The 12744-nt window shown below is 44.4% G+C and overlaps 1 protein-coding gene across 1 annotated transcript; it reads left to right on the top strand.

Moving 5' to 3' along the window:
* Window positions 1–4247: 4247 nt before the first annotated feature.
* On the top strand, window positions 4248–5207 carry LOC308247790 (olfactory receptor 13C7-like; the record flags this gene model as incomplete). The annotated part of the gene is made up of 1 exon (XM_080667386.1): window positions 4248–5207. One exon carries the CDS (start codon window positions 4248–4250, stop codon window positions 5205–5207), a length of 960 nt encoding a protein of 319 aa, XP_080523512.1.
* Window positions 5208–12744: the final 7537 nt, after the last annotated feature.

The raw sequence follows: 12744 nt of genomic DNA, 5'->3' as shown, positions 1-12744 counted from the left end.
GAGGGCTGAGCAACAACCAGATTTCTAGCACAGAAGAAGCCATCGTACCAGGTCTATTTGGACCCGGAAGAAGGGGGTACAACTAAGATAAGAAGGATTCGATGAAAAACATATTTAAAAACACAGTCCCTACAACCCCTCCCCCATTCTATGATACTGGTCAACTGTCCCTTACCTGTCCCAACAAAAGGTTTATTCTCGCCCTAACTGGTTTGGCTCAGTGGATAGAGAGTCAGCCTGCGGACTAAAGGGGCCTCGGTTCAATTCTGGTCAAGGGCATGTACCTGGGTTGCGGGCACATCCCCAGTGGGGGGTGTGCAGGAGGCAGCTGATTGGTGTTTCTCTCTCACCAATGTTTCTAACTCTCTATCCCTCTCCCTTCCTCTCTGTAAAAAATCAATAAAAATATATTTTTTAAAAAAGGTTTATTCTCTGCAGAGTATAAAGCAACAACTTTCTGCACTGAGGGACGGCAAGCACAGTTGAGAGCATGGGTACTGTATCATTCCGGGGAGAAAAAAACTATCATTACAAAGGATCAAGAATTAGAATAGCTTCTGACTTTGCACCAGTAGTAACTTCAAATTCAGAAGGAAGATGATTTCCAGTAAGTTCCTAGAATTCCATACCACACAGTGATGATTAATTCTATGTGTCAACTTGACTGGGCCATGAGGTACCCAGATCTTTGGTCAAACATTATGTTGGGTGTGCCTGTGAGGGTGATGAATATTTGCATTGACAGACTGAGTAAAGCAGATTGCCCTACCCAATGTGGGTGGGCCTCATCCATCAGCTGAAGGCCTGAGTAGAACAGAAAGGCTAAGAGAGAACCCCTCCTTCTTGACTGCCTTTGAGCTGAGATATTGGTTTTCTCTCTGACATTCTTTCCTATATTTGCCTTATCTTGATCATGCACCGATAAAAGTCCCTCTTCCCTCTCCATGCCTTGCTGCTTGGATTAGCTGAGGACAGTCATTTCACCCCACAGAAATATTTTACTTTGGCCTGTTCCTAAGAGTAGGAAATGAGCCATAGTGAGAGCTTAGAAGCAGAAAACACAGCAACCACTTCCTCTGATGGTATTTCTGTCAAGGGACTGGTACCTGACCACACTACAGCCGTGCCCGACTTCTCCTGAATGGGCTAATACTATAAGGTTATATTCTCTGGTGAGTCTTCCCCCAGATAGTGGCAAGTTTTTCCTTTACATAAAAAGCTAAGTTTTACCAATGGACACAGACACTGGGGCGGTAAGGGCTTGCCCAGGGTGGGAATGACTGGGGGGCGGGGCGGGGGTGTCAATTGGAATAAAGGAGACATATGTAAAACTTTAGACAAGAAAAAAATAAATAAATAGATAAATAAATAAATCTAAATTTTTAATTGTTCATTTTTATAAAATGGAACATGCTTTGTAGGCAGATACATTTGTAGGTGGTAAAACTATGAAGAAAACCAAGGGTGCATATTCACTTTTTATTGCTGTATAACAAACCACCACAAAATTAACAGCTTAAAACAACATTCAATTATTGCCTAACAGTTCTGAAAGTGAGCTGTCTCGGTGGGCTCTGAGAAAATGCAGATTGTTGGCAGAATTCAGTTTAGGGGGCTGTTGGCCTAGGGTCCTGGTTTCCTTGCTGGCTATTGGCAGGGACCATTCTCAGCTTCTTGTGACCGTTCTCAGGCCCTTGCTGTAGTCCCCTCCACCCTTACAGCCAGAAACGGCAGGTGAAATACTCCCTATGCTTTGAATCTGTCTTCTACTTCTGCTATTAGCCTGAGAAAACTGCGTGAAAGGGCTCCCTGATTGGGTCTGGCCCATTTGGATAATCTTCTAATCTTGAAGTCAACTGACTTGGGACTGTAATTACATTGATAAAATATCTTCACAGCAGCACCTAGGTGAGTGTTTGACTGAATCCTCAGAGTAGAGGGATCATGGGGTGAGATAGAGATCATTAAATTCTGCCTAGAATAACATGATTTCCATGAAAGTCAGAATAGTGATTACTCCTGGAAAAGAGAGAAGGGACTTTAATTGCAGCGAGAAATAAGAGGGGAATCTAAGGAATTGAAACATCCTAATTCTTAAGCTGTAGTGGTATATAACGTATATTTTATTATTTTTCCTTAATTATTATACATACACTTTTTACATTCTTCTGTATATGTGATATATTTTGCAGAAAGAAAAAAATCTGTGCAAGGCATAATGATTTGTGGTCATGAATGTAGCATATATTTGATTCTAAGACTTTTAGAAGCCAATGCACAATGCAGGTGTGTGACATTTGTAAAAGAAGTGGGAGGAATCACTCAAGTCTTTTATTTGTTCCTGACATCGGGCAGCCTCCTCTTGGACACCAAGGACATCTGTGGAATGAGAGCTCAACACGTGTGCCACCCTTTATGCCCAGCGTTAGTGTTAAATAGAAGGGGGATACCAGAACGTGGTTGAGCTATGCCAGAAAACAGTATTCCTGGTTTAAGATGCTTCTCTCTGCTGTTTGGGTGGTCACGGCTCTCAGTTGGGATCTTGGAAGTGGAGGATACCAGATCCCAATGGTAAACCAGCCATGCTTTCACAGAAGCACAGGTATGGGATACTCATGCATCCACACGTAAGAAAGACTTCAAACAATAGGATATCACTTTTGCCATCAAAGGGCCTTTTTTAAGCTCACAGCTGCTGTGAAACTCTCCTGGCAGGAGCCCAGACCTTTCTCATTTATGACCCTCCCAATGCCCTTTAAAGGCCTGGCCTATGGTAAGAGCCCAGAATCTATTTGGCGGGACACAGATAAAAGGGCACCTTCTAGGTCACTTGCTTCTTTCCAGCCCTAAGATCCTGAATTTGGAAATGGCCAAGGATACTACTGAGCTGCAAGATTTGTCCTGTGCCATGGGTTTCACATCCTCTTACGAATATCATAGGCTCTGGGTGAGAGTTCTCACTGACTGAGGGTTGATGTTAATTCTGGCAGGACCAGAATGACCCTTCTTCACTGGAGCTTTCAATAGCTCAGCAGGATGGGTACAAGGGAGGGAGGGGGAAGAAAGTATTTCTGGCAGGACTTCAGAATAAATTGGATCTTGGGGACATAATCCCAGGTGTATAAAGTTTCTAAACTTTGTCACTTTAGTTTCTAAACTTTAAATTACTTCAGGGACTTGTATAATCCCAATAGGAGGGTAGAATTTAAATGGCTTCATATATGCAATGGATGGTCCTTTGTGGATTTTACCCAAGGACAAGAAAGCGTAGCTTTAACATATTTCAGGCTCCAACTCCTCTAGCTGCTACTTCAGACCAGATTGGCAATTTTCTGACCCTGGACTATTCCCAGACCTCAAAGAAGTAATTTTCTTTATCAATTTATCTACCAAAAAAAAAAGGTAAGAGAGCAATTTTTAAAGAAGGTGTAGACTCTAGTGGTCTTCATCCCTTGACTAAGTGGCATGGGGATAACTTGAAGGAAAGAGAAAAGGACATCTCATTGGTATGAGAGAAAGTCCAAGAACGAGAAGTTCATGAGATCATTGAGGCCCTGGGATGAAATACCATTAAAATAATCCATTCCAAAGTAAGTGTCAGGGAAACAAAGCCCGGAGAGCAAAGGGGACTTAATGATTCTCAAACGCTGAGTGATTGGTGAAGGCCCACTTCTTCTGACAAGTGCTCCAGAGGAGTTTGTCAGGCAAGTGAAGGAATGAATGAAGGAAGGAATGAAAGAAGGAATGAATGAATAGCTTAGGGGCCTTTAGACTGTCAGACAGAACTATAAATGAGGAAGAAAGTCATATCCAAAAGTATGTAGAGAGGGGAACTGTCAGCAATTGAGGATAAAGGAGACCAGTTAGTTCCCCAAGATCTATGACCCAAAGTGGGGAAAAACATACAAATGAAATATAACACTTCTCACAAAATGCATTAAAACGAATCAGCCGCACATGCTATAACTTGAAGTACATGAGTGGAATATCTTGAATTTGATTGGAATATTAAATTAAATCAGGTGACATTTAAAACATCTCCATGGGGTGGCCAAATAACTTCAAGTATATTTTGATCTAATTCTCTGCATTTTACTTAGAACAACACAGAGAACCATCCACGTTGCCAGAGCAGTTCTCCAGTGGCTCAGCAAGGCGTTTCCCCACTGGCTTTCTGACCAATTTAGGCATCAGAGAATCATGAAGCTGGCTTTCTGAGTTCTTGAAGGTGACAGAGTAAATGCACCATGGACAGGTCCAATCAGACCTCCCCAGTGGTGGGGTTCATTCTCCTGGGCCTCTCTGCCCACCCAAAGCTGGTGAGTACATTTTTTGTGCTCATCCTGCTGATGTACCTGGTGATCCTGCTTGGCAACGGGGTCCTCATCCTAGTGACCATCTCTGATTCCCACCTGCACACACCCATGTACTTCTTCCTGGGGAACCTCTCCTTCCTGGACATCTGCTACACAAGCTCCTCAGTTCCCCTCATTCTTGACAGCTTCCTGACCCCCAGGAAAACCATCCCCTTCTCAGCCTGTGCTGTGCAGATGTTTCTCTCCTTTGCCATGGGAGCCACAGAGTGTGTGCTTCTGGGCATGATGGCGTTCGATCGCTATGTGGCCATCTGCAAACCCCTTAGGTATCCTGAGATCATGAGCAAGTCTGCCTACATGCCTATGGCTGCCGGCTCCTGGGTAGCTGGAAGCTCCACTGCCATGGTACAGACATCCCTAGCAATGCAACTGCCCTTCTGTGGGGACAACATCATCAACCACTTCACCTGTGAGATCCTGGCTGTCCTGAAGTTGGCCTGTGCTGACATCTCCATCAATGTGATCAGTATGACAGTGGCCAATGTGATCTTCCTAGGCATCCCAGTTCTGTTCATCTCTTTCTCCTATGTGTTCATCATTGCTACCATCCTGAGGATCCCCTCAGCTGAGGGGAGGAAAAAGGCCTTCTCTACCTGCTCTGCCCACCTCACAGTTGTGGTCGTCTTCTATGGGACCATCCTCTTCATGTACGGGAAACCCAAATCCAAGGACCCATTGGGAGCAGACAAACAGGACCTTTCAGACAAGTTCATCTCCCTTTTCTATGGGGTGGTGACCCCCATGCTCAACCCCATCATCTACAGCCTGAGGAACAAAGATGTGAAAGCCGCTGTGAAGAACCTGATATTTCGCAAACATTTCGCCCAGTGATGGAGGAAAAGTTCTGATGGTTCTCTGCTCTCTAGCTTCTCTCACCTGAGACTCTCAGAGTTCAAGATGAAGGGCCAACTACATCAAAGGTTACACAGGCAAGTCTAATTCCACAGAATGGCTATGTGTGAACAGAAAACGTTTTATGAGACTTTTTTTTTCACCTCATTCTACAAGCAATTCTACAAAAGTATGTTCCTGTTGGTAAAGCCTTATAGTTCTCTATCTCTGTGATGTACAGTGAACAAATTGATGTCAAGAAAAAGCAGCACTTCAAGTTTTATTGTTTAACTTATAAAAAGCTCTAGTCTGATGGTCTCTAACTCAATGGCTCTTTGGCTTCTTTCTTTGAATATATATTTGAATGGGTCCTTATTTTATGCTACCGTTCAACTCTTCCTGTTCCATATTAAATAGAATATTTTTATCTTTATCCTCATTGTTTCTTTCTCCTTCTTAGTTCTTAAAACTGTTTCCTAAATTGTTCCCTCCCTATGTCTCCATAATTAATTAATCCCTTTCCCTTCTCCTTAATCAAGGTCCCCACCAGAAAATCAGCCATACTCTTGGAGCAGAGAGGGTAATGAGGAAAGTGTAGCAAAACAGATGCAAAAGTCAAAGGTTCAGGCTTCTTGTCTTTTCACTTTTTAAAAATGTTATTCATCTCTGGGTTCTGTTCCTAGATATCATTGGCCTCCGATGGGTCATCAGAGTAATGTGGGAACTGATATGTGTCAAGGAGATCAGGTTAATCCATTAATCATCTGACCTTGTTTGACCAAGCATGCAGCCAAGTGGCAATCATCACTCACTTTCTACCTAAGAATCCCCAAAGCCACAGACAGGTCAGAGGGAGATGGAAGTGATGCTCACCAAGAGACATCTAAGAATCACCGCATAATTGGTGAGGAATTCCAAGCCAGCTCCCAAGAGTAATCAATCTAGAACTCCAAAGAAAAGAGTGAGCAGAATGGAAAACCTCTGATAGTTCATCTAGATTTTTAACCCAATAGAGAAGAAACAAACTAACAACCCAAACAATCAGTCTTTGCTGAAAAAGAGTTATTGCAGGAAGATGGTGTAAATGTTGAAGAAAATTCTCAGTGAAATTCAAGATAAACTGTTTTAGGGGACAGGAATACTATCATATTATTACACTTATTCAAATGTATTATTTCAACTTCACAATTTGAGGTCAGTGATGTTTCATGCTTTTATTCAAGTGACTAAAACCCCAATGAAATCTTTAAGCTGAAATTCTGAATGGAGCCAGAACGGAGGTAGAAGATGGTGGAGGGAATAGGGTTGTGCCAGCTCAGACTGCCCTTCATCTCCACCCCCCCAAGGGTTCCTCAATCCAGAGTCACCACCCAACTCAAATGGGATCCATACCACTGTCGCCAAGAATACTAGAAATTTTATAAGAATATTTTTGCTCCATACACAGAAATAAGTTTGAGAATCTAGGGGGAAATTATAAGAAAAAATAAATTACCCAGTTAATCATTAAAGAGATAAACAACCTAAAAACACCAACTACCTACTAAGAAATTGAGAAATTGTCATGCCAGGCCCAGAGTTTCAGAGATGAATGTTATTAAATATTCAGGACACAGGTTTTAATACTGTTCAAATAATTACAGAGCATACAGCAAGATTATCTTCCAAATTTCCTTAACCATCCAACAAAACATTGATGTTAAAACATGAGAAATATGTACTATACTCATGCTTCTTCTTGTGATTTTTGCGAGATGATACAATGCCTATATGATGAGATGAAGTGAGGTGAATGTCGTATGCATCATGATGTCGTGTTAGGTTATATTGACTTTCTAATGAAAGATCAGGAGAATCAATCATCTGCTTTTGATTTTGAGAGTATATGGGTTCTTCACTCTGTACACTACACCTGGCTTCAGCATATGCCCTGCAGCATTGCCACATAGTACCAGAGTTAATCTATCCTTCCATGTTTTATGCCTTGGTGCCTTTGTACTTTATTTTATTATTATTATTTTTTAAATCCTCACCCAAAGATATTTTCCCATAGATTTTAGAGAGAGTGGAAGAGAGAGGGAAAGACAGAGAGAAACATCGATGTGAGAGAAACACATCGATTGGTTACCTCGTGCATGCGCCCTGACCAGGGCCCAGGCTGGGGAGGAGCCTGCAACCCTGGGCATGTGCCCTTGCCTGGAATGGAACCCAGGACCCTTTGGTGAGCAGGCCAATGCTCTATCCACTTAGCCAAGCTGGCTAGGACTGTACTTTAATGAATGTAGGTTCTATTAGGCATCTTCTTCAGAAGAGCCTGGTTTTATCACAATTATACACTGAGTGGCCAGATTATTATGATCTCTGAATGCATAATAATCTGGCTACTCAGTGTATATCCTATATAATAAAAGGCTAATATGCAAATTGTCCCTTTGACCAGGAGTTTGACCAGCAGGCAGGCCGGCCAACCACCCATGTCCCCTCCCCTGGCCAGGCTGGCCGGACCCCACCCATGCATGAATTCATTCATTCATTCATTCATTCATATATACTAGAGGCCCGGTGCATGAAATTCGTGCCCAGGGAGGGGGTGTCCCTCAGCCCAGCCTACACCCTGTCCAATCTGGGACCCCTCAAAGGATGTCCTACTGCCGGTTTACAGGGATCGGGCCTAAACCGGCAGTCGGACATCCCTCTCGCAATCCGGGACTGTTGGCTCCTAACCGCTCACCTGCCTGCCTGCCTGCCTGCCTGATTGCCCCTAACCACTCTGCCTGCTGGCCTGCTCGCCCCCAAATGCCCCCCCCACCAGCCTGACCACCCCCAACGGCCCCCCCGTGCCAGTGTGCTCGCCCCCAACTGCCTCCCCTGCCAGCCTGCTCACCCCCAACTGACCCCCCTGCTGGCCTGCTCACTCCAAACTCCGCCCCCCACCCCGCTGTCCTGATCACCTCCAACTGACCCCCACTGACAGGGTGAGGGGCTGATGGCTGTTTGCAGGCTGGCCAAGCCCCCCAGCAGGGACCCTCACCCCATGGGAGTGGGCCAGCTTGGGTGAGGAGCTGAGGGCTGTTTTCAGGCTGGCCACACCCACCGGCGATCCAGGCTCCCAGCCCCTCCTTTTTTCTTTTCTTTCTTTTTTTTCAGTGCCTCCTTGAGCAGAGGTCAGGGCCTGTTGAAAGCAGGTATCTGGGATTTATTTATCTTCTATAATTGAAACTTTGTAGCCTTGAGCAGAGGCCAAGGCCAACCAGGGTGGGTGGGAAGCTTGGCTTCCTCCATTGCCGGGGGCAACCCAAGCCTCCTGCTCGCTCCAGCTCCGTGGCTGCTGCCATCTTTATTGGGCTAATTTGCATACTCGCTACTGATTGGCTGTAGGTATAGTGGAGTGATGGTCAATTTGCATGTTTCTCTTTTATTAGTGAAGATATACTGAGTGGCCAGATTATTATGCGTTCAGAGATCACAATAATCTGGCCACTCAGTGTAGACTTGCTTTGGATGCTATCCTGTCTACTTAGTCAACTTCAACTCAGCAGCCTTTAGCAGATGCAGTCTTTCTCTCCAGTAATTGTTATAATTTCAGTCCAAACCTATTCCTGAGTCTGTAACCATCCCTTACTTGCAGTAAAGCAGTGATCTTGGTGTCACTCCTTTCAGGGGATCCTTGCTGAAGTCTCTGCATAGGCTCCGTGCTTTCTGGCACAACACATGGTTGTCAGTCGAAATGCATTTTGTGTTTGTCTCTTTCCCAAACATTTCATGCCTTTTCTATCTTAACTAAACACATATTGCTCACTCTGGCCATAACGTTTGCAGTTTAAGGTTCAACAGCAAAACTAGCAATAACTTCTTTGTCCTTCTTCACATTTTCACCCATTGAAGATTTGTTCTTAGTGTAGATCTTAGCAACCTCAGCATACTATTTATTTTTCTTTAAGCTAAAAACTTTTACCTTTTCACTTAAAGGAAGCACTTTATGGTTTTTCTTTGGCATGTCCAAACTGCAGCATTACTACTTTTGTGCTTTGGGGCCATTATTAAGTAAAATAAATTTGTGTGTTGTTTTTTAACACAAGCACTAAGAACTGTGACAGTCCATCTGATGCCTGAGATGGCAACTGTGATTACTCAGTTGGGTCCAATGTCCTGCATCTTTCCACATTGTATTGTAGATATGCTGAACTTATCGCACTACTCAGAAGGGCACACAATTTAAAACTTATTAATGATTTCTGAAACTTTCCATTTAATGTTTTTGGACTGTAGTTGACTACGGGTAACTGAAACGATGGAAAGTGAAACTGCTGATAATGAGGGAGGGACTTCTGTACGCAGCTTTATGATGCTGGACTGGAATTCTAAACCATTATTTCTACTTTGCCAGTTGGCTCCCTGAGAGTGCTGCTCATAGTGGGCGCTAGCGGGAGAGTGAAGGCTGGAGTGGGGAGGGAGGGACTTGCTCCTTCCTATTGCTTCCTGTTCCTGCCCAGGTTGCCCCTGCAATGCCCTGAGTGAGACCCAGGAGCAGCGGCAGTGCTTCCTACTCAGTTGGGTCCAATGTCCTGCATCTTTCCACATTCTCAAAACCAGGCTCATTGTTCTGGGTCTCGGTTCCAAAGGGCCCCTCCCCAAACACCCACATAAATTCCATAGGAATCAAAGATTAAAACATAAACAGTGAAAAAAACGTTCTGGGTGAGAGGGAAGGGTGAGAAGAATTCTGAAAAAGGGCAGCTTATTCTGTAGAATCCACGATGCTTTACGACCCAACCTCCATCCAGCTACTCTATTTTCCTAAAACAAGCAGCTCAGGCTCAAAGAATGTGGGTGGTGTCCTGGCTCAGTTAGGGCCCTAAATGATGGAACTGGTACAGGAATTTTAAGCCTCTGTGCAAGGAGGTCCTGGAGACAAGCATCAGAGTCTTAGGGCAGGAAAAAGAAGGAATGCTGTGGTACCTAAAGGGTTAGATTGGTGATTCCGGGCCATAGAGGGGCAGGACTGTGGCTTCCATGTCAAGGTCACTGGAAGAGCTGGGCGTTAGGGGAGGCGGTTTTCTGGCCCTGAGCAGAGGGTGCCCCAAGCTTCACTAGCCTTTGCAGCTTAGGGCCCATTAAAGGACTCTCAAGTGGCTGCTGCCTCACACCCCAATCCAGACAGGCAGATTGCAGTGCCTGCCCACTCTCAGGATGGCAGCTGCCTAAAGAGTGCCAGCTGCAGGGCACCCAGCAGCTAGACAGAAGAGCAAACAGAAGCCAGAGAATCTAGTGTAGTCGAACCACTAGAGGAACAAAAACACGCCCAGAGCATTCCAGGAGATTCAAGTCCAGCACAAAAGTCTTTCTGATAAGAAGGCAGATTGGACGCTTGTACACAGTGAAGTTTGGAAGCAAAACATGATCTGATGCAATTGGAGGAGAATGCAAGATCAGAGGAAGATGGAGTGGGGAGTGAATAACAAAGACTTGAAAGTGTTCAGTGAAGGAAATGCCAGGATTTGAATCCAATCTGCCCAACTCTGAAACCCACGCCCTCAGGGCTCTAGCAGCACCAGGCTAGGCTTCCAGTGGGAACCAGGGGTGGGTGAGAATGCGAACAGACCCAGCCAGCACTCAAGAGACTTCAGAAGAAAATGGAAAGACAAGCAAGATTCTCTTCTTTCTTCCAGAAAGACGTCTACTGCCCAACCGGACTCAATTCCTCCTTTAACACAACAGACGCTATGCTGACGCTGGCGGCAGAGGCAGGCCTCAGTCCTGTTTCTTTATAAGTCACCAAGTAAATGCCACTTCAGAAAATCCTGTAACAGCTTTGTGGAAGCACTAAGACGTTCAGCCCATCCTGGGTCCCTCAAATCTGGCTGAAAGAAAACACGGAGAGAATTTAGGCTCAGGGCCCTGGCAAAAGGGTAGGGTGTGGCAGAGGCCAGGCTCGCATCACGCTTCATAAGGATTTAGCTGACGGTTACCAAGCGTGGACCCCTGTAAAGGTTTTTGGTTTGCTGCCTCTTCCTGATCCCTCCCCGCTCAGCTATGCACGTCGCCCACGTAATGACAGTTCAGTAATGACTTGCTGACCAATGGCTTTGAAAGATTGTACCACTTTTCAGACCGTGACTTTTTTTTTCCCATAGGACCGTGTTTTCACCCAATGACTTATGCTACAAGAAGCTGTATTTTAACTTTATGGTTTCAGGCAAAGATACACTCACCAGCTTATTCCTCAGCACGGCAGTTTCTAGTGGGAGGATATCATATGGAACAAATAGGAATTACTTGCCACATACACATGAATCCAAAACATACAGCCAAGTGAGAGGGATGAAGAGGCAGGCTTAGTGGGCTGTGCACACACACTGTTTTTCCCAGGTTTTGAAGCATTCATGTATTTATTTTTATTTTGCTCTGAAAGAATTTTCTGTGATGTAACTTTATTTTTACTGCAGTTTGAATGCAAGATTACCCCTGAAATGTTGAAATATCGTTGAAGAAAATGGTGCAGAAAGAAGACAGAACCTTCCAAAGAACCACTTTTCCAGCAGTCTCACCCACTTTGGTGAGGACTATAAACTTTACTATATTACATCTAATTGCGACTTGTTACATAAACTTGTTTTTATCGTTCAATTAATATTTTTGTATCTGTGAGTACTGTTAGGGAACATTGGGACAGGATGAAATACATCACTTTTTTTTCATTAAAATTAATAGGTCCTAGCTGGTTGGCTCAGTGGATAAAGTGTCAGCCTGTGAACCAAAGGGTCCCAGGTTCGATTCTGGTCAAGGGCACGTACCTTGGTTGCAGGCTCCTCTCCGGCCCGGGCCCTGGTTTCTCTCACATCGATTTTTCTGTCTTTCCCTCTCTCTTCCACTCTCTCTGAAAGATCAATGGAAAAATATCCTCGAGTGAGAATTAACAAACAAAAAAAAATAATAATAGAAAAATTTTTCATTTAATGACTTTTTCCCCTTAGCAATAAAATTTTCAGGAAAGAATTGACATATTTAAGCAAAGGATAGGAGTATTTTTTTTTTTTTGGATTAGCGATGCTCTCTGCAGAGTAAAAATGAAGGTACATTGCCTCGTGGAGCTCATGGCTACTATCTTGGGAACCAACGGAAGCAGCTGGAAAATTTAAGTCCTTGGGACTCATTGCACCTGTCACTCTTCCTTGCTGTAGACAGAAGACAACACTGTCAACATGTGGAGTTTGTGATCCTAAGGGCCAAGGTTTGGCCTCTTACCACTAAGAGGAAATGGCTAGAAACCCATTGGCTAAAACCCACAAAGACTCAAATAAACATACAGACATGGGTATGTATCCGTGCGGATGAAGTTTAACTGAGTACAGCAGAGCATCACTGTAATGCGGCTTGTACAAGAGAGCAGTTTATGCTCTGCCGTGGGCAGGGCTGCAGCGTCCACAATCCAGGGATGCTGTAGGACCTCTCTCCTCCTCAACGTCTCCAGAAACTCGAACTCCTTTCAACATTGCTTTACCACCCCAGTGGCGCGGTCCTTATCCTCACGGTCCAG

This window comes from Plecotus auritus (genome assembly GCF_963455305.1).
Source record: "Plecotus auritus genome assembly, chromosome: 5".
NCBI classification, from domain to species: domain Eukaryota; kingdom Metazoa; phylum Chordata; class Mammalia; order Chiroptera; family Vespertilionidae; genus Plecotus; species Plecotus auritus.
Note: the sequence above shows the minus strand (reverse complement) of the source record. Positions and strands in the feature narration are given on the sequence as shown.